The 22617-nt window shown below is 42.6% G+C and overlaps 1 protein-coding gene and 1 long non-coding RNA gene across 5 annotated transcripts in view; one reads left to right on the top strand and one right to left on the bottom strand.

Annotated features, from left to right (window-relative positions):
* Positions 1–22219, bottom strand: part of fam49al (family with sequence similarity 49 member A, like) — a 37339-nt gene extending 15120 nt beyond the window's left edge. Inside the window, exons 1-3 of one of the 4 annotated variants that reach the window (XM_014976390.2) lie at positions 21863–22219; positions 7354–7447; positions 3639–3718 (exon numbers count right to left, since the gene is read on the bottom strand). In XM_014976390.2, the coding sequence (XP_014831876.1) occupies positions 3639–3708 (70 nt within the window). In that variant the 5' untranslated portion in view covers positions 3709–3718; positions 7354–7447; positions 21863–22219. Of the gene's footprint in view, positions 1–1733; positions 1814–3638; positions 3719–6115; positions 6857–7353; positions 7448–21862 lie in introns of those variants that run through there. The other 3 variants (XM_014976387.2, XM_014976389.2, XM_014976388.2) reach the window with 3 other exon arrangements.
* LOC148156387 (uncharacterized) lies at positions 7442–8435 on the top strand. Its single transcript, XR_015764611.1, has 2 exons — positions 7442–7524; positions 7888–8435. It is a non-coding gene; the product is annotated as an uncharacterized LOC148156387 (long non-coding RNA).
* Positions 22220–22617: the final 398 nt, after the last annotated feature.

Here is a 22617-nt window from a genome sequence, read left to right as displayed (position 1 = left end):
TCTTTTACGTCTCTTTGGAGGGATTTTGGCCAACACTTTCCAACATCTTGGTGATCCCCAAAATCCTTCAGAAAAATATTCTGTGGACTGATGAGACAAAAGCTGAACTTTAAAGCTAACAGCATTTCAGAGAACATCGTTCCGACAGTCAAACAAGGTCTGCGGCTGCTCTGCTGCTTCGGTTCCTGGAGGACCTGCTGTGATTGATGGAACCATAAATGCTGCTCTCTAGCAGAAAAAATCCCCAATCAGAACGTCTTGACTTGAGTTTTTCAGCAGAGCAATGATCCAAAGCCTGCCAGCAAGTCTGCGTCTGAATGGTTTGGAAAAACAAGACACTAAGAAAAGGTTTTGGAGTGGCCTACTCAAAGAACGCCCATAAATCCCAGTAGGATGCTGAGCCATCTCCTTAACCATGCTGTCCATCCTCTTAAACCCTCCAATATGAATGAAATAAACATGAGACGGGTCTTTGAGTTTTGGGGGTTTTATTTTGGTGAACAGCAGAAACCATTTTTCCCAGTTTCTTCGTCTTTGTTCAGTTTGTTAACTCTTGTATTTTTCATCTTGAAGCAACAATGGGAGGCTGGCCAATCCTGAGAAGGTTCCTCACTGTTTCATTTCTTCTCTGGTTGTGGATAGTTGCTCTCATTGGGGTTTCCTGCACTCTTTATAAGTGGTTTAGTAACTGTTGGCAGACTGGAGCGTCTTAGCCAACTTCATGTTGTCAGACAGGTTCTGTTTCTTGCTTCTACAGACCTGGGTTTGACTAATGAAACAAAACCACCAAATGGTGGTAAATTACAGCTAGTTGATGACAAACACACTTTCACATGGGTCCAAGTTGGGTTGAATAGCTTTACCTCCATAATAAAATGAAATACCTCGTTTGAAAACTGCATTACCGAGCTTTTTATGATATTAAAACTAGATCTGAAACATTTAAATGTGACCAAATAAAATCAAAAACAGATACGATCTTTAAGGAGGAAAATACTTTTACCACCCTGTGCATCTACATCCTAACAGGCTCTTTGGTCCCGTTAAGTTTCTAGCAGGTAACATAAGTAACAACTAATAAAGAAGAAAACTGATATTTGATCAGAGAATGGAAATAACTTTGCAGTCCGTTTCATTTCAATCAACTCTAAGACGTCAAAGATCTTGTTAGGATGGATGATTTTTGCACTGCAGCCTCTAAAGTGGAGGAAGAAGGAGAACGAGTGATTGTATCCACAGCACTTTTCTCCACAGCCATTCTCTCTTTCTCAGCCTCTTCATCACACTCTCATACACCCGCATTAGTGGAAAGCAAACACGCAGGAAGACCCGACATCCAGCAGGAGATGAGGAGGATGAGGAGGATGTACTTGGATGACGACAGACTGTGTGTAACATCGTCATCGGCAAGCAACAAAAAACCCACACAGGACTGACATTTGCTGTTTATTTGTTCTCATCTTTCTGTCTGTGACGATCAAAGCGTATTGCTTCCCATCTTATAGCAGTCCCTTCTTTTGAGGGATTCTCTCAAAAGAAGCCAAATGATTCAAAAATGCCAGTCCGTGAAAGGAAAAGATAAAGCGTGAAGGGAAACAGAACAGAGAGGGGGCAGAAAACCAGGAAGTAGAGATGGTACGATGTTAGCTGAGGCAGATGGAATGGTGTCAAAATAAAAGGGAAAGGCAACAAAGAGAAAGGGATAACTCAAAATAAGAAGCTGATGGTCTCACGTTCAAAGTCAAGGAAAACTATTGGCCCATGCTCAAGTTCGGCGCAAGCCAGCACTTTCAGGAGGTTTCCCATGAGCCCCCTGGAACAGAGAGAGGGGAGAAGTCTGTGGGTGATGAGGGGATGGCCGTGTCAGGGCGGAGGGGTTGTGCGCACACAGGTGTATGGATATGTGTGTGTGTGAGCCGCATATGTGTGTGGCGTGCAGGAGGCGGTGTGGTGGAGGTGGGCGACCGGATGAGAGAGCGGTTTGTTGGAATGGCATGGTGGGAGTAAGGCCTGGGTGATGCATGGCAACACTGACAACAGAGCATCTTCAGTCCCACTCTCATGTGTGCTCACCAACACGGCACAGAAACCTGCATGGAAGCAATAACTACATGGCTACATCCCTGGAATGCACTAGTTTGTGGTGACAAATACAGAAAAAAACTGAAGACATTAAACACATATCTAATCCTCCTAAATGTACAGCTTGTATACTTTTCTATGAAAGGCAAAGGCTGGTTTTAAGGTACATGTTGTCTTCAAAAGTCCAGTTTCCTGCTTCCCCACTTCTAACCTGAAACTACGCAAGGTGTGTATGAAGGTAAAAGGAAGAAAATTACCTTTAACTTTATGAAACAAGTGAAGTTAATCATGTGTGTAGCTTCATCTATCCTCTACATGGCTATGCTAGCTAAAGTAGTTAGTTAGTATAGTTAGCTAGCATGGCCTAGTAGTTAGCTAGCAAGGCCTTGTCAAGCTCCTGACATTAGGCGCAACAAGCAAAACTACTGTAGGTGTTTAGCAAAATTTAATTGGTCATTATTTGCTTTTATTTTGTCTTTTTCACCACTTTGTACGTCTGTTTCAGGTGTAGCCCTAAACAGATGTAGCCTGTTAGCTCTCTGGTGAGCTAGCTAACTCACTACTTAAAAGGGTTAAATTCAGATTTTTTTCCTTTGAGCTTCAAAAATCTACACAATCTTTACACACTAAATATCCATACAGACACAACTAACATACGGCTGTGATTTCAAGTTCGGTCCAGAGGACGTGCTGGCAGCCTAGCAACAAGAGTTGGTAAGTTTTTAATACTTTTCACACATTTCTCTCAAAATGTGAATAAAACTGATTAGGGCAGAAATCATGATTACTGAAATAATCGACAACTAATTCAGTAACCAAATAATCATGTGCGCTAAACTTAAGCAATGCGATTTTATTGTAACTTAAGCAATAAAGTTTTTATTTTCTTACCCAGAAAAGTAACTGAATTGTTTATTTGCCTATATTATATATTTTGACTATTGTAAGTGTTTAAATGACTATATACACAGTGTGCACATTTATTTTTGGATTACTTGACTAATTGTCAGAATAATTGATAGAATAAATGATTACTAAAATAATTGCTAGCTGCAGCCTGAAAAATTATACAAATAAAATGTAGCTTACTGGTCCTGGCTTTAGGGAACGCATGAGATTTCTCTGGGTTCTCCTACTGTCCCCACGACCCCAAAAAAGCCTTATGTGCATTTTAAGCAAAGGTGATAATAGTACTTTATTTTTGTGTATGCTGCATTACCATGAAATCAAGGTGTTTGTGTTTAGGGCATTATAACGTCAAGCCTTGTCTGCTGCAGGTGATTCTGTTCTGATTCCCAAAAATGCCGATGTCTAATAAATGGTATCTACACAATTGTCTGAGTGAGAGTGGGACTGAAGAGCATCTGATAATGAGAAACAACACCCTCAACAACACTCCATCACACCATCAACGACTCAGCAGCTCACACCCCAACATTTCCCTCCCCGCCCCCCCTTCGGTACCCGGCCACCGACCTCCCACGGCGCCACCTTCCGCTCCACACTCACAATCCAAGCACACAGACACGTGCACACACGCCCTGGCGCTCACTTACTTTCAAAGTCCAGGAAAAAATGCGGACAGTTCTCTAAATCCTTGCCAAGGACCTTAATGAGGTTCCCCATGGCCAGCGACCTGGACGGGAGGAAACAACAAAATGCATACAGGACCTGGCAGCGCGCAAGAAAACACACCAACACACAGCAGAGACATGGAGGACACCTCAGGTTCATCTAACCCGTCCGCATTTCTGCCTCGCTCCTCGTCTTCTCCATCCTTCTGTTGAGGCAGCATCTCCAGAGCGGAAGCAGACGCCCCAGTCATCAGTGACACTGATCACAGTTTATGTCCAATACGCTGTATCCACTTACAGCGTGGACTAAATCCAGCGCCGAATCATTTAGCTCACTTACTGAGAGTCACTAGAGCTGGGCAGTGGTTTTAATCCATTTACATTACTATAGTAACCCAATAAGAACCCGCCGTATACAGACTGCTCCCATCTAATGGTTTTTATAGGCAGTGGTCTATAGATGCTTGACAGAGATTTTTTTTTCACCTTTGAACCAACATGGTGGATGCTAGAGCTAAAAAAAACCACAGGTAGAATGAGAAGTGCAGTGCTTTGCAAAAGTATCCATGTGCATTTTGCAACATTATGTTCATAAGGATGAATTTCATTGGGATTTCAAGAGTAGACAGACAAAATGTAGTCTTTAATTGTGAAGTAATAAGAAACTAAACGTGAATGTGATCATTCATGTTAAAGTTTTCCCAAAAATTCTGAATTATATTTAAACATGCAGTATAACTTATTTTCCGGATACATAGTACAACTTTATAGCACAGTTAAGTAACTACATTACCTTCAGTTGTTTTGAAAATACTGTATATATCAAACATAACTTGAAATAAATTTGACTTTGCAATTTGATGCCTTGAAATTGGGCCTCTGTCTCTTTAAGAAGCTCCTGCTCTTTCTGACACATCGCCTTCAGCACATCATCATAACAACACCTTTCCATTATGCTGTTTACAACAGTTCTATTGTAATATTGGACTGAGAAATAGTTTCCATGATGAGCTCATCAGAACCGCAGGTCAATTATATGTTTGCTAATTGCTGATGGCTAAGTCTGGAGGAGCTGAGTTGGGAAGGTGGGGAAGTTGGAGATTATTTAGCTTCATCTGTCCTGTCATCAGGTCTAACCAACTTGTTTGTTCATATTAAACAATAGCGGAGATGTGGACTAACAGTTGTCCTGTAATCCTTCTTTAAACCTCACACACCTCCATCCTGGATCTTTCTGCTGTGGTCTTTGTGATGCTGTTAGTTCCTCTGAGCACTGAGCAAAATTCATCCTGCCACATTAAACTACCACTGGTTTGCTGATTACATGGCATCTGAATCTGAGTATCAGAAGAAAACAGCACCGCACTCTTCACATTTTACTTAGTTTTGGTCTATGTCATAAAAGCCCAGTGAAATACATCGAGGTTTGTCACTGTAACATGTCAGAATGTGAAAAAGTTCAAAGGTCATGCACAGTTTTGCAAGGCACTGAAGGTATGTTATCATACTGCTGAGATTCAAAGTTTTCCTGAGCGTCTTTAGAGCAGGTAGAGGAACAGGAACATTCACTACCAGAAAGTTTAACCCAGACTGGGACACGGCAATAACAGACACAAAGCTCTGTGGATGTAAAATCTGTGTTTCTTGTTGTACAACAGGAGGACTTTGGTGACAGAAGCCAAGGTTTTACTTCCTCTGCTGTCCTATGTTAGCACTCGGGAGGGGCCTATCGGTCCATGTAGGAAGGATTTACAGCCAGCATTAGCATGTTTATGAGATGCCACCATCCCTCGTGCAGAAAAAGAACAAGGCTCAGTCTTTTCATTACCACTCGACGAGAGCGGGGGTCGCAATGCAGCACCGAGACACAGCCGGCCGGTATTGATGTTCTGCATCATCTCCGATGGTACCCATGCCTCCTCAAATATCCTTCTGCGTCTACATCAGCAAAGAAGTACCTCTGCATGCTGAGTCATTGCTCCAACAAACAAGTTTAGCCCACACCTTATCTAACTTTGCCTTATAACCTTGGAAAATACATGAACGGGAGACTTAATGAGGGGCTGCGATGTTAAGTCGAGAAGATTCGAACCACATCCTCGACCACAAGCGACTAAAACCAGGTGACGCAATGTTTCCCTTTGTCAGAGGTATCCACACACATATCAGCACACACACGAGAAGCTTAGACTGGAGCAGCATGAGGTCCATCCCCAGAGCAGCGCTCGGCGGATGGTTGCCAGGATACCGTTGGCCTGGCAATGCCGTCTGCTCGCCGCAGCCGAGGACGGAGTGAGAAACGGTGTGAAGCTTGCACAAACGGTCGCTGTTTTACCGCCTGTAATGTGTGTCTTTAAAATGAAACTGCACCTCGCTCGTGGCAATCACGAGGCCACGGCATGTCGAGTTTCAGACGGAGGAAATTAGAAAAGCATCTCACGGACTCTCTGTCATCTTACCCTCTTTTCCTCTTGGTGCTGCTCCTCTTCCTTGGCTTCTTCACCCCTAACTCTCTCTCTTCCTGTCTTATTTTCTCGTTGTGCCTTCTGAAAGCGTCGCTGTGAGTAAATCCCCTAGTTCTTCCAGCTCAGAGTCCCCAGCGGCTCTCTGGAGACGGATGTAAACTCGTACTCGTGTCTCTCTTCCTCCCTCTGTTTGAGTGTGAAGTCCACTTCGCACTTCTCTTTTCGACGTCTATTTAAAGCCCCGTGGTTTTCTCTATTAGCTTCGACCCGGATGCTGCTCAGTTCTTCCTTTCGTTGTTCACACCTTATTCAGAGGGCGATGCTGTGCAGCGTTGAGGGTTTTGCCGCAGACCCGAGGCTCTGTTAATTTCTGCCTCTTTCTGACGCTTCTCTGTCGCCGCTCATGTTTCTGTTGCACTGAAAAGCTCATTTTCTCTTTTAGTTTCTGACACCAGAATGTGTTCCTCAAAAAATATTCCCTGCAGCTCTCCTTTCTGCCTCACTTCTCCATTTCACCACTGAGCAGCACTCTCCCGACTTCTTGGCCTTATTTTGTCACAGGACATCTCCGTCAGGGGGCCACTCGGTCTCGCTGGTGGCCCTTGGGTGCAAAGACGTCTAAGAAGGAGGCGGGAGGCAATAGGGGCCACGCATTGCATAATAGTCATTAGATCACTGACTGTTGGAGCATTGAGGCACAACATTCCTGGAATCGGGAAGTGCCATCGCCTGCTTCTGGTCGCAGTAGTTTATCATACATGCAAACAGACACAACCTCTAGATAGCCAGAGTGAAAGTGGAGGAAAGAATCCCTCTTACGCAACCGGGGAGCAAAGCGGAGGAACCAAACCAAGGGGCCTCCTCGAGTCTCAATGAAGACACATCTCTGCGACCACATGGGCATGAAAAGCAGACCTGGTTCAGACCGGGAGCCAAGCAGCTGAGCTAAGCCTTCCTGGCTCCTTTCAGCTCCCGCTGAAAGAATCCTCCTGTTACAGCTCAGCAGCTGAGCAAAGACACAGCACTCACTCTCTTTGCCAAGTCCAACTTCTATTAACTCACCAATTCGAGCTTCCTCTGTACCCTCTGAGAGTCTTTCTGGAAACCACAAACTGCCCTCGAGTGACGGGACGCTCACCGGCCTGTGGGTCAAACCCGCTCAGCAGCTGCGCCGAGTGAGCCGGCTCTCCAGAAAATAATGTGTTTTTGCTCACTGTCTTTTGTTTCCCTACCTTCTTTGCTTGTGTTTATCCCACTGGAACACTTCACTGCATCAACCAGGGCTTCTCAGCTCCCCGCGCTGGTTACAGCATCAGCACCCGACACCTGGAGAAGACGGACAGAAAGGAAAGAGGATCATCATCAAACTCAACACAGCAAAATGGCTGGTGCTTGACCAAGCAGTAAGTGAAGAAAAATCTTTCTTTTCAGCTTTGTGGCTGAAAAACATCAATACATCATTTGGAAATGTGAACCACAAACAAAAATTCAACTTTAGCAAAAATATTGGAATGGACTGTTAAGGCCTGCAACGTGAGGCTAAAACATCCAGTCTTCTGGTGTTGTGGGCTTACACAAGGAGCCTTCTTAAAGGAGCAACATTAAAGCTATACAGCTCATAAATGTAAATGAGAAACATAAACTTGCTAACTCAGTTTCAAAGCTACTTGTTAAACCAATGCCTGGAAAGCTGAACGCACATGTCGCGCTTTCTTCTGTACTTTAAAGCTCATCAAATTAATCTCATTATTGCGCTTCTTACGCAGCCTGGACCACGTCTGACCCGCTGACTGGTGTAACTATTAACACCGCTGCTGCCGCCCTTGCATCATCGAATCTCATCAGGAGAGAGTGCAGACTGGAGGAAGGTGGCATATTTGCAGAGTGGTTGCTAGGGCAACACAGCCTCTCATTCTCATGGCAACACACACTCAGGCATGGCTCGGTGTTTTCAGTGCGGCGCCTCAGTTGGATAACGACGGTCCACACTGAGTTCACTGTTTCCTGTGTTTCCGGATTCATCCCGGAAACATTTTTGCTCTTGTGGAACTTCCACATCCAGTGATTTACTTGGGGAGCTTGACCAAAACTGACCCAGGTCAAAGGGTCAATGGCTGCTGATCGCCCCTGTGCATAGGTCAAATCCACACCTGTGGACATAATGGAGGGGAATATCATCTGTTAAGGGAGATTTATCTGTTCTATTGCTTTGTTAGGTGGAGGTATTTGAAGAAATATACAAAATCTCATTACCTTACAATATGCTAAACCTATCAGAGCTGTTGCCTTTTGTATTAAAGTATATCTAAATATGTGCAAGTTTCCAATTTTATCCTAAGCCCAGGGCTCTTATAGCGCTGATGGATTACTATTTTCAGTTCTCATAATTAGCTTAGCGCTTCCGTTCGCGGTTTGAGCTCCAAACCTTCTGTTTGCATTCTCAGCACTTTTTTAATTTAACCATGAGCTGTGCTTAATATCATCGCACTCCCGTTTCACACTCCAAGAGCAGAATAGGTGCAACTAGCTATCTGGAGCATATGGGTCAAACTCAAGGCCCGGGGGCCAAATCTGGCCCGTCATAGCTCTTAATGTGGCCCTCTAGAGTCCAAATAACAGCTGTGTGCTCAAATATTATTTTAACAAATCAAAGCAGTTTTGTACCTGTACACTGTCAGATTACATCAATCAGTTCCTTCTGTTTTGAATCAACAGATCCCCACATTTTCTCTTGAGTTTTCTGCAAAATAAGTCAAAAATGTTGGCTTTAAGTGATGTTAACTCCCACCTGCAGGGGGCAGTATGTCTCACTTCTACAACACTGCTGCCTCAGTCTTACTTTATGTCAAGTTATAGTCCGAGAACTATGTGGCGAGTAACAAAACAGTCACATTTACAGACAAGTGCGCAAATATTTCAAAATTCCCCACAAGCTTTTCTGAATTAGCCCAATAAAATATGTTAATCTGATTGGAAAAAACATGAAATCCCAAAGGAACTGACCAGTGTTACAAGATGTTCAACATTATTCAAATTTAAGCAATTCAGGCGATTTGATCTAATCGACAAACACAGCAGGAGGGAGAAGGAATGGACCGGTTTCCAAACTAGCCATTTCAAACTTTTGTTAATAATGCCATTTATGAGCCCCAACTACATGAGCTACTTCCTCAGACAAATTAGCTTGACTTGACTTGAAAGTAGAAGCCATATTGGCGACTTGGGAAAACAAGTGTAGTGTTCAGTTTTGTCTTATTTCAAGTCTAAAAAGAAATTTGACCTAGAAACTAAACTAGACCAAAAATACTTGGTAATATTTGGCATTTCTGCAGTGCATCACATCATTCAGTATACCGTACTGTTTGTCTGAGCAGCATATCAAAAATGAAAACAATCTGTGTGTTACAGCCGCAGTTCATAAGGTTAGTGTGTATTTCTGAAGTAGGCTACAGCCAATCAGTCTGATCCCCGGAAGACTTTGATATTGACACTGCACTTATGAGTGTCATCATGAATCAGTGTCCCGTTAATCAAATATTAGCCTGCTCTGCCTTCTCCAGAGAGCAGACACCATCAGAAGGGTCTGGAGAGCTTTAACCGTCCAGCAGCAGCAGCATATCAGGCTCATCGTCAAAAGGAGGAGTACGTTTCCAACGAAAAGCTCAGAAATGTTTGGATTAATCTCTGGGCTTTTTCTAGAAAAAAAAAATAGAAATGTCCGAGTTTCAAAAAGCAAAAATTTAGTACAAAAAACTCAGAAATGCTAAGATGAAACTGTAGAAAAAAACAAGGAAATTTCAGAGTTTCGAAAGTTGGAAAATTGGAGAAATCTCCAAGTGTTCTAGAAAATTTTGGGGATTAATATAAAAATTTCAGAGTTTTTTGGCAGAAATTTATTCCTTTTTTTGTCTCTTGTACGCTGTCGTAGCTTTCTCACAAACTCCTCACATAGAAAGTCTTGGTTGTACAACTTGCTGAAAAAGACGCTTCTTTGATAAGATTAAAAAAAAGTCTGCGGGAAATGTTTTTTTAATCCGATCTGTCTGACTTTTTCGCTCTCTCCAGCCTTAAAGTCTCCTCTTTGATGCATTCTGCTTGATCCACCTTTCTTCTCACACACCTGTTTGACTTGTTCTTTTGATCCTCTGCCTTTGTCAGCATATCTAAAGATAGCGATGAGAGCAGGAGGCTGTGGTTGTGTCTCCGAAGAGAGAAGAATCAGACGGCCTGTTCGGCCTCACGTAAACAGTGCAAGTCTAATTTTTAGATAACAGGACGATCAGGTTATTTAAGGACAGAAAGGAGAGAGAAAATGCAAAACAAACCCAGCATATGTGACAAAGAGCGAGTTTCTGGAATAAAGTGGGAGCTAACTTTGTCAAATGCACCTAGAACATCACTGCTAATGGATTCCTACAGCCAACTGGCCTCAGGCCAAAGATACACTTGATGCACTGAAAGAAAACTAAAAAAAAAAATCCTCAGGAAATGTTGGCGATGGCTGCCACTTATCCTGTAGCTCTGTGTGCCACCAAAATGCCTTTCCAATCTGATTTAGACCCAACGATAGACGCTTTCGTCTTTATAGCCTAAAAGGAATCTGGAACCTACAATTATGAGATTTGAGCTACAGAAATTTTACTTTTGGACAGTTGCTATGATACGTATCTGATTAGTATCTCAAAAGTTCAAGTGATACCTAAACTAGAAGCGAATGTTGTCATTCTCATCACTTTCTTTTTGTCGTTTTGTTTTCCATTGCTAATCTTAAGGCATTTATTACTGCAGTATTTCTACGTTTTTATTCTGAAAATCCCAATTTGTAACCCAGTTGGTTTTGGGCCCATTTGAAACCCACTCTTGCAAAAAACAATATTGAAGACTTTTGGATTTGACCTTTTCCATAATCTGCTCTATTAAATATGGAGGCTTTTATTTTGAAGAGTACTCGTAAAAACCTAAACCTGGTACTCCAAATTGCTAACCCTGAGGAAAGGCAAATTAAAAATGACCTTTGTCGTACTTTCTTTAGCAATGTGGAACATCATTTTATTTTAAACTCATTTATGAAACATGAGGCGTTAAATTTGCAAGAATATTCATAACTATGAAAATACTGTGAGATATTTAAAAGCTACTCAAAGTACATCAACAAATAAAAGAGTGAGCCTCTCATTTTAGAAAGTGTGAGATTTATTAGAACAACTTTTATTTAGTTCTGTTGGTAACCTGGAACTTGCTTTTGCATTAATCGGACCTGTAAGCTTTTATTTTGAAGCAAGCCTAAACTTTCTTCTGAAAATCCAAAGCAGTAACTCTACATTTAGGTATTCCAAACCTTCTGCTATAACCATCACCAACATGATTATATTTATACGCTTTGTTTTGAAAGGCGCCAATAAATGTAACTGTCTCTCATTAAGGAAAAGAGAATATCAGAGATGGAAACTAAAAACCGAAGCCTATGATGCTCCTGCACAACCCCTCCCCCTTTATTCTCCCTTCCTCTGTGCCACACACACACACGCACACACACGTGCCCGGTCCAGAGCCATGCACGCATGGTGCGCCTCCTTAAAGGGCGATTGCAAATGAGCATTGTGAGCCTGTGCTGCGAAGCTGACAAAGAAGAGCGGAGAGGATGCCTGGAGAGGCAGAGAGGGATATTATGGCATGTTTAAATGCAAAAACATTTTGATCTGTAGTCATTTTTCAATTAAACTACAAAAAAATATATATGGTAACACTGCAGGCGCAGATCCCATCTTTAAATTGCTAACCCACATATTTGCAATTTTTGCTCATCAATTTTTGAGAAATTGTCTGTAAGGCAATTTTTGACAATTTTTGAGAAAATTAAGTTTATTACTTCCTAATCTTATTTTTCCCCACCAAGAGAGTATGTTTTATACTTAATGTAGCCATGAATATTAATATGAATACAGCGATAAGGCTTCTGGGCTTTTACAACCGTAGATAAGCAGAAGCATTTCAGACTTAATAGTATCTCCTATGTTTATTTAAGAAGTGGGATGTTGCTGCTCATTAGCGCCTGTCGAAGCGAGAACACACACCTGGCTCTTTCAGGGCTCTGATGATGCTGTATCTAGTCGTTAAACACCGTTTCCCAGAAGCCCCGCTATCTGTAAACAAAGGCAGACGAGACGTACATCTCTGCAGGCGAGCTGCTCTTTGTCCTTGGTTGGATGCTCACACGTTGTTTTCCTGCGGGTCGGGGGACGGCCGCATGCGTGACGGCTTTTACAGGCCGGGTCGCGTTAAATGGGGGGAAACAAAAGGACGTTTGAGTTGATTTGAAGGGACAAATTGTGTCTGATTTAACTCAGATTTAGGTCAAGTGTAATTTCACATCAATCATGGTTTGCGTATATGTGCATTAAGCTGGAAAGAGTGGTTTTTGTTAATGATCAAGACAGTTTGATGGTTTTGTTATATTTATACAAATTTTTACCTAAAGTGTGTTTAATATTCATGAAAAAATCCACATAATATACAAATATTAATTAGTACTGTTACAAAAATGTTGTGTTATGATTTGTTTGTATTTCATAAACAGTCTACGGCAAAATATATGTAAAGTAGTTGATTCTAAATTAATATTGTTCCGAATATTATTATTTTTCTCGCATTCTCCTCTTAAAGGTCAGATCTCTGATTGATGCTGTTTGTAGAAGAGATGGGTGACACTCATTTAGCTTCCAGGATTGTCTTTATTTTTCACGACCTGACCAGTCCTTCGTTGCCATTTACTTTTCCCCGTAAGCATCGGAAATGTGTGTCGAATTTCTTTCAGCCAGCTGACTGATTGTGTGCAGGTAAATGTACACAATGTGTGCAGGGGAAAACGTCAGTCATTTTCTCTGGATCTTAAAGTGCAGGAACAGCGCTGAACTTTTTTGTTTTGTACCAAAGTTTTATAAAATTACAGTTTTAAAACAGCAAAACCAACTTGGTTAAGTTTTATTCCTTTGTGTTTTAGTCAAAAATACAACAAGAACTCCCACTAAAGTCGGATGTCTGACTAAGAAAGTTGGACGTCAGTGAATAGCTTCAAAATCCAATATGGCTGCCCATATAAAACATTGTGATGTCATTCCCAGGTTTGATGGCAAATGAAAGGAGTAATAACTTCACTAAAAATCCACAGTGCAATGCCGGTGATTATCTTTTGATCCAAATATGTTGGATCCAAATATGTACGACTCAAAAGTCATCAGGAAGGAAGAATGGAACGAGGAAGTAACATTGTACCGGGTGCACAGGCAGCATTCTGTGGTGTGAAAAACACTGGCTGCTCCAACAAGGACAAAAAAGCCAAACCGCCATCATGAATGAACTAAAATCTAAAAATATCGCAGGGAAAGAGAAGAGCGGACCCAATAAAGTGTGGAACTGGGTCCTATTGTGTTTAAATCCAAAGCCAGCGGCTCATGACCACAGAGGAGGAACGAATTGACCCCTGACCCCCTGTGCAACCGGCAGTCTATATTGAGCTTGGTGCACCGAAGCCCGCTGGAGCGACTGGGCCCGTCCTTGACGGAGGCGATGCTCCATCACAGAGTGCTGCAGCGCGTCTCACATGGCAGACGATGCAGCGCTACGCTCTTCCCCGCTCCGCTGGGAGGAGAAGAATAGCAGCAGCAGCACCTTCAAACGCCGGAAATTGGCTTCAGCGCAAGGCAGAGCTGACGGGGCGGCGGGGCAGTGGGGGGTGGGATTGATGGAGCAGGAAGAGAGTGGACTAAAAATGGATGCGGTCAATCCCTGGTGTGAAAGCGTGAGATCTTGGCCGTTTTTCAGGTTTATTCCTGTCTAATGGGATATTTTCTATCCCTGTTTTGTGTGTGGCTTCTATTTTTGTTGTTGTTTTGATGACAAATAGCAGTGGGAGCTAACTAGATGAGAACCTATTGATTTGGGGGGGGGAGAAAAAAACATAAAAAAAAAACAGTGTTCGTATTGTCTCACAAGCTTGATCAAACATGAAATAAAACCGGGGCTGCCAGCATCCTGGTGTGTCCATGGTATGCTAGGATCTGGCATGAACACAGGAGCAAACACAGAAACACTCCCTGTTGTTTTAACTTCATAGAGTTGAACCATTAAGGAAATGGGTTCCAAAGCCACTTTCTCATACACACACACGCACACACACACACACACACACACACACACACACACACACTGACACTTACAGAGGTACTGATTTAAAAAAGCTGTAAGGAGAACTGATACTGCAGTACTATGCTGTGCCTGTCATGTCATACTTTCTGTTCTGCCACTAATGAGCTTCCATAAGGTGACTGAAAACTTGTGCACGACTTACAATGATGAAAAGACTAAAACAGCTCACCTATGACATCAGATTTAATGACTCCAGGTAAAAGTCCATTTGACCAAACAAATATAGAACATGAATGCAGGGTTTCGGTTTCAGACTGCCGTAGTCTACTGTATAAAGACGAAAAATCTGGAAATCAGACAGCCTGTGTGGTTCTAAAATATGATTCTGCAAACCTGCGTCGGATGAGGAATAACGAGTATTTCTGCTATGATGCAATCTTGAGATATTTCAGCTGTTGCTTACTGAACTATAAACCCAATTTGCTGCACTATAAATAGAAAATGACTGCAGATTTTTGCCTTAGTCAAGCAAAAAAGAAGAAATCTAATCTGATCTCAGATTTTACATCAACAATTTAAGGGACTTGAGTCATTAACAGGTTCTTCGCCAGTCAGATTTGTTTCCATTTGGAGATCTTCTGCGGTTCTTCGCTGTTTTCTGGATCCACATCACGAGTGGTACTGGCCTGACCCAGTCAGGTATTGGGCGCAAGAGGCTTGATTGGCAGCAGACTGCATTCGTTGCCTGGCACGTGGATTTATGTCAACAGCAAGATCTCAACTACCATTTTCAATTGACAAGACTGTAGTAGTTTTGAGATGGCAAGCTGCAAATCGGTACCTCCATGGTCAAACCTTGAGGTCCGAACCTTTTCATCAATTGTGGTGGAAGAATGCACACAGGGTCAACTGGACGGGGCTGGTCACCAGGTTTGTTTTTAGCTTAGGAGGGATTCTGGCCCACTGGAACTTTAGAGAAATCCTTCAGGGTTCTTTGCTGCATCTCTGCAACCCAAAGTGTCAGATTCCTTCACAGATTTTCAGAAGCACAGAGGTCTTCTTCTTTAGCCCTTCTTTAGCCTTTTTGTTGTCTTGGTGACATGTTTTGGGTGATCCTTGGCGTTCTGACGGAGGAAAGAAAGCTCCTGTTCTCCTCCAGAGTTTGCAGTAGATGCTACCGTGCATTAGCCCCAAAGCATGATAGTTCCAGTCATATTCATCAGTCTTTCCCTTCCTCCAAATCAAATGGGTCAAGCTAACGTCAGTGACCTCAGTCTCATCTGATCACAGAATTTTTCCTCAAGAATGTAAGGAAGGTCCAAGATTTAAATTCAGCAGAGCATGCTGCGCTAAAAGGTTCTTGGTGACAGTAGTCAGTACTGCTTTCAAACCTGATTCCTCATATTTCTGTTGATCATCCTCACAAAGACCACATCCTGCATGGATCTTCAGACTGAGGGCCTCTGACTGTCATTTCACCTAGTTCCAAATAAGCACACTTAGCATGTAGCAGATTGCAGACCCCTCCAGCCTCTGAGGGGAACTCAGAGGCTGGAGGGGTTCTTGTTCCCCCTTGTTCTTGTTCTTTCCCTTAGATTGGGAAAGAACATGAATCTATGGACAGGTGTGTTTGGTAGCTGATAGATTTATATGCCAAATGACTGCTTATCCAGTCTTGTGCGTCAGATTTTCTACTGCAGTGTAGAGGAACAAGTACGTCTTTCGCTTGTAGACATGCAAATCAGTTTACAACGTTTATATAACAAATTCCTTCTGGATATTTATTTGATATTCTGTCTCTTCACATCAAAATGAGGCTGCCATGTAAGTTCAAATACTTGTTTCCCCTGCTGTAGACACAGAGATGATTTTTCCCTCTCACTCCCTGAAATATAGCAGCAGAACAATAAACGGTGCTCTCTCCTCCCACCCTCCTCACTTCAGCCTCCCACTTGGTCCCATCAGCTCCAGCTTCCCTAGACCTGGTGGCATCGATCTCAAATATGTCCAGAGGGTGAACATTCAGACTATCTGTTGGCGTTGGTAAACAGAGATTGATCTCATCGACAAGTTGCAGGCCACAACGCTGTCGGAAGTCTCGCAAGGGCAGATCTGAGGTAAACTGATTACTCTCAGAAATTTGTCCACTTCTGCTTTCATTCAATACTAAAGAGAAAGTTTTGCTGTTTAAGTTAAGTTTGGTTACAGGCTGGAATGGATCCACTTTAGCCTGTTCCATTTAGAGGTGAACACAATCATTTATCACATCTTGAAACTTTCAGTTCTCTCAGAATCAAGTAGGTTCTAAGATCTCTCTTAAATTCCTTCATTCCTTTATAACTTTTTCTCTTCAAACCAGAGAAAGTACGCAAATTATTTGGTCTGTTAAATCATTCTGGTTGTAAAGTATTAAAACATATGAAGTGGAGTTCTTCATTTTATATGCATTAATCTTTATCCTTCCTTTCAACAACAAAAACGCTACTTCTACAAGATGGATTTTGCCAAACACTCATCGAAACATTTTTCATTGTTATCATTACCATTTCTGTATTGTAAACTCAAATGCAAATTAGTGAAATTTCCTGTTAAGAATATCCAATATGAAAATTTATTATCAGTTAATTGTCGTTAAGTTCATGACGCACGCTTCATAAGTACATAAAGTACATAAAGTAAGTAAATTGAGCCACTTTTTCAGACCTCCAGGCCAGCAGGAGGCTCCCAAGACCACTTGACCTTTGATACAGAGAAAAATAGCTTGTTCTGTTTGTATTGGGAAGTCAAACTTTATCTAATTACACATTGGAAATATAAAAAGATGACCTCCTGCAGTTGTAAGTCTGGCGTTAAAAAGTCACCTTCTGGAACCAAAATGGCTTCCACACAAAGTTTCAATAAAGTATTTACTGGCACTTCTGGCAGTGGTATCTCGTAAAAGCAGCAGTGCACACAGTAGGCTACACTGTTCCTTTGATGTACACATTCAGAAAAATAATGTTATGGACCTGTAAGCCGTCATAGCAACTGAAGCATCTCTCTGGTTTTTCAACTTGCAAATATAGCTTTAATGTTAAAACTGGTGGTTGTAGTTTACGAAAACTGAACAAAGCTCCTGTGGTTTCAATGAATATGGGTCTGAATTTAATCTTAAGTTATTTCAGAAGTAAAATTTTAATTCAGGCCAACAGCTGGAGCTGCAAGAAAGCATCAGCCGCTTGAACATAAACGAAACAGGGCCGTGCAGAGAATAGTGACGGGAGCTAAAAGTGTCGCTGCAGCATCTCTTCCAGGATGTGCTTTACATTGCCTACAGGAACAGGACTCTGGACGTCGTCAGAGGCTCCTCACAGCCTTTCCATGAACTTTATGAACTGTTCCCATCTGACAAACAGTACTGCAACATTTAAAGCAGAAACAACAGACTCCTACAAAGCCTCTTGACTCAAGCTGTTGAAATGACAAACAGCTGTTAAGATTTACGATTTTATTGTAAAGCGATGTTGTGTTTTGATGCATTATGTAATCTACTTTGACACTATCTCACAGAGAAATAATATCTCCTTCCGTCACGTACTATTATCTTTAAAATAAAATGAGAACAAACCGATTAAATTTTGTGTTAGAAAGCGGCTCAGTGTTTTTTTTCTGTTTTATTTGTCTCGTGTAGAACAGAACAGAACAAACTACATGAGTTTCTTTATTGCAAGGATCTTTAAAAGGCTTTATCGTTTAATTTACACGCATGTATTAAATGCTGTATATATTGAGCAGATGACAGGACAGTGAGATTGATATTTCAAGTTCTCTTAAACGAGTAAATCCCTCTAAATACATTCCAACGATTATCAGCTCAGTCATAATAATGCCTTGGTGCTGGCTTCCTCTGGAGAGAAAATTTGTCATTAACAGACTTCTTACCAAGCATCAATTATTATTAAACTGAGATTAGCGTGTTTGTTTTCTTCCTCATTCAGTCTCTGAGCTACATGAATTAACCTGCTTCTGTCAGATTGACTCTGGAGTCGTTTCCAACTGAATCGATCACTTCACTATTAACCTTCATCCTGAAACCGAATGAACACATTTGTAAAGACGAGAGTGTTGTCTATAAAAGTTCGCACGTGAGTCGATGTTTCTTTCCAACCCCGTTACTTTAGCTGCATGTATTAAACATTTTACTGTCCTGTTCTGCGGCAAATTAAGTCTCCGGCTTTCTATTTGTGGTTCTCGCTGCGCTCCAGCCTGTGGCCCCTTTAACGGGATCATCACACTCTGAGGACGTAATCCCTAAATCCTGACAACACTGGATTAAAAACACACACTCACGCGCACACGATTACCAGGTGCAGGCGGATCACATTTCGGGTTCTGGTATTATTTCAGGCTCTGTAACTGATCTAGCTCGTGCGGAAAAGCCCCGAATGACAGATGTTACCAACTGACATATGGACAGGGTGCCGTATTTCACTGAAGGAGTAGCACAAAAAATGGAGCGTGCATCAAAAGGGGAAAAAATCTCCTCTTCTGCACTTTCCTTTATGCACTGATGAGAAAACAACAATTTATTGCATGGTTTTATTATGTTGGAGGAAATTTAACAACCAGTTTTGAAAGTTGGAAATAAAACGATCTATTAGCAGCTGTGTGGCCAGACATGTTTCAGACTTCTTGTATTTAAATGATTGGTAAAAGTGGAGGACTCAATAGATTTCAGGCATGAGTAGTCACAGCTGGATTTGGCAGCGCATGTTTTCATCGACAGCCTCCACCGTGCCTCGCTTGGTAAACAGTCGAAATGATTTCGCATCATTTTACCTGATCTAGACAACACATCTGAAGACCTAACCTCAGACAGACCAATCCTCTGTTCCCTACAGCATGACGTGCACACAGGGGGGCCTTTCAAAAGTATTCATACTGCCTGCATTTTATTTTTCACATTTTACAGTGTTTAACACAGATAAACGATGTGCATTTTGGAAAAGTGATAAGACTCCATTGCACAATCCCTGGTTTGTGAGTCTGATATTTTTATTTCTAATGACTGAGCAGTCTTCTTTTGTTCTCTTTGTTCTGGTCTATTCAGTTATCAATGTATTTTATTGGGATTGCTATGACTGACCAACACAATGAAGCACTATCGTGAATTGGAAGGAAAACTATTTAAGGCTTTCAACAAATTTTTACAAATAAAAATCTGAAACTTGTGGCATACTCCTTTTATTTTGATACAATTTTTTTTTTAAACTATGCGCAACCATTTGAGTTCAGATGTAATCTAATTGTAATGGTTGGAGCTTAATACAGGTGAATCCTTGAAGAAAACCTGTTTACTGAAAATCCACCCACAGCCACACCTCACTGGTTTCCCTCAAGCTAATAAAAAGCAACACAGCAAACATGTGGAAGAGCTAGAAAACACGACACCTGGCCTATATGCCAAATAAGACGTACATACTGGAGCATGGCAGTGGGAGCATCATCCTGTGGGAAGTTGACAACAGACAGCACAACAACCCTAACCATACAACCAGAGACATGGTGAGCTGTCTAACCCTAACCCCTTGGAAAGTGAAAGTGACAAACAACCTCCTTCCAATCTGCCTGAGCTTGAGCCATTTTTCTGTGGTTTCCTTTCTAAAAGCAAGAAAACCATGTTTCATTCTCCTTCCACTTCACATTTATCAATGACTCTAGAGCTGGTCTCTCACTCAATGATTCTAACGAAATCCATACAAGTTAGTGATTGAAACCGGAGCTTCCTCCTCTGTGACACACCAACCCCCATCCCCGTCTTCTGCTCTCTCAAACCTTCTCCTCCTGACTCATGGTAAGAAGGGCTAATCAGATGCCTCACTCACCCCATATGGATGCAGGAAGTGGGGCATTGTGGGCCGCACAAAACCAGCAATCCTCCGCGAAGACAGCAGGAGAGAATGATTGTGCATTCCCACATGCTGCTGATGCGATTTAGCAGCGGGCAATTAGACTTTATGAGGGGAAGAAAAGTGACACAGAGCACAGAGTTCATCAAGACCGATGCGAGCCGAGGATTACAGAAAGCGAGAATTAATTATATATTGGGGGGGCAATAACGGAGAGGTGAGAAGAGTAGGGGGGAATGGACTGGAGGAGAGAGAGGGAAAAAAAGGAGAGCGAAGGAGGAAGGGAGGAGAGGAGGGGAGGGCGTGAGACAAAAGAGTGACAGCGAAGAAAGGAGCGAGGAGGAAACGCAGACGGGCATGTTTCTATGGGCGCTCAGGACAGATTTGGGGTGAGGGAATCTTGCATCACTGCGGCGGGCCAATGGAAAGCCTTGGTTAAGATGTTCAAAGGGAGTGTCCTAGCAACAGCGGAGTAAATACCATAGCAGCAGCTGAGGGGGAATAAAAAAAAAACCTATAGGCAGTCACACATGATTCAAAGACTGGTGCGCTTTATTTAAAGATAGCTGTAGTGGTGTAGACACACATCAGTGAATATCAATGTATATATATAAAACCAGCATGTAGATTACCAGAGTTCCAGACACAGATCTGAAATCTGAACTTTCAATTACAAGCTGATTACTTCCTTTCCCTTTCCATCTATAAAATACTTTCATTACTTTTCTACATTTTTATGCTTATTGTCAACACACTTTAACTCATTAATTTAATATTATTATTATTATTACTATCATGATAGGTTATACTACTAATTGTATATACTATTCAATTTATCACGATACAAGGCATGTCACAGCTATATAAAGATTCTTCAGCACCTCTTCTTCCTCTTAGTTTGCTCTTCATCCTTCATCCGTAGCTTCTCTCGGCTCCTTCACACACAAAGACCTGCAGAGTCACAAGGCGGCTCGCGAGCTTTTTTCCACCCTCTCTTTACCTATTTCATTATTTTTTTTGTCTTTCCCACAATTGCCAGAACTAAACTCTTCTGGAAAGCCATCGCTCTCATTCATTTGTCTCCTCCATTCAGTTTTTTTCTCCCCCTGTCTCCAGCTCACCTCTCTCTTTCCCCCTCCTGTTTTCCCTTCTGGACGCTGTTCGGCGTTTGGCGTTGGGGCTATGTTGCTTTTAGCTAGGTTGTTTGCCGACCCAGCTAACTCTCGGTATGAAGCATGGGACGTGATGAAGCTGAAAAGGTGAGGGGTGGGCGGCTGACATGCCTGACCAATGTGTCTCGTTTTTATGTGACATGTGCTGCGGTGGTTCTTGGTATGTCCTACGTTACTTGGGAGGAAAAATATCCACAGAAACTTCATGTTTGCCTTGTTGGTTTAATGTATAGACGTTTGCTAAGTGGGCAGATGTGTGTGAGTTTGTGACCACCCTGGCCCACCTGGGAAATGCAGTAAAAAAAAAAAAAAAAGATTGACCAGCACTGTGAGGTTTACATTTGATACCTATACTTCCATCTACCCACCATCCAAGCGGAAGCTATACCCAGCGTTCACCTGCCGCCTCCACCTCCCCCCCCCCCATCATGACCCGCATCTCTCAGCATCCTCTCCCTGATACTGATGCTGCAGGGTGGGACTATCCAGCTCCGCTCTTTCTACCAGCGCTGAGAAGTAAAGATGTTACAGCTTACCGGCTGGGCATGCAGGACGATATGCCTCTCAACTCCGATGCTCCTTCCTTCTTTCCGGGCCGAGACGGATGAAGGAGAGAAAAACAAAAGAGGACGGAAACGAACAGACGTAAAGACGCCGGCAGCCGGGTGAAACAAGGAGAAAGAGAGAGAGAGAGAGAGAGAGAGAGAGAGAGAGACGGAAAGCAGGAGGAGGAAGAGGTGTCCGTGTTGCTGCCGTGCATGCACTCAGTGAGGCTGCTTTACGGTTGTGAGGCAGAAGGCTGTAGATTCACCTAAACATCGCGAGCACGCACTGCCTCACGCCACGCAGCCCTCCCTCTCCCGCTCTCTGTCTCCGCACTAAAGACGGCAGCTGCTGCTCTATGAGAAATAGAACACTGTGTCCCCCTCCCTCTACCCCTCTCCTCCTACCTCGCTCGCTCACAAAGACCCCCAATACACACACACACACACACGCGCACACACACACACGCACACACACACACACACACACACACATCTAGCGTGTCCTCACCCCCTCCCCTTTTGACTAACATCTCCCACTAGCCTGCTGGCAGTGAGACTCTGTGTGCCCTGACTTACATATATCTGTGTGCATATGCATTCAGGGTCGCATTGTGTTTGATATTGTTTCAGCGGCAGAGTGACTTTTTCTGTCCGCACAGTGTGAAAGTGAATCATGGCAGGGCAGGGATGTGCATCGGCATATTTTTTGCAAAGTGTGTGGGTGATTGTTGAGCATCATTTGCTAC

Source organism: Poecilia mexicana, unplaced genomic scaffold (genome assembly GCF_051168715.1).
Source record: "Poecilia mexicana isolate PSO_F unplaced genomic scaffold, ASM5116871v1 scaffold_11, whole genome shotgun sequence".
Classification (NCBI taxonomy): domain Eukaryota; kingdom Metazoa; phylum Chordata; class Actinopteri; order Cyprinodontiformes; family Poeciliidae; genus Poecilia; species Poecilia mexicana.
The sequence above is the reverse complement of the archived record's forward strand: the minus strand, read 5'-3'. Positions and strand labels throughout refer to the sequence as shown.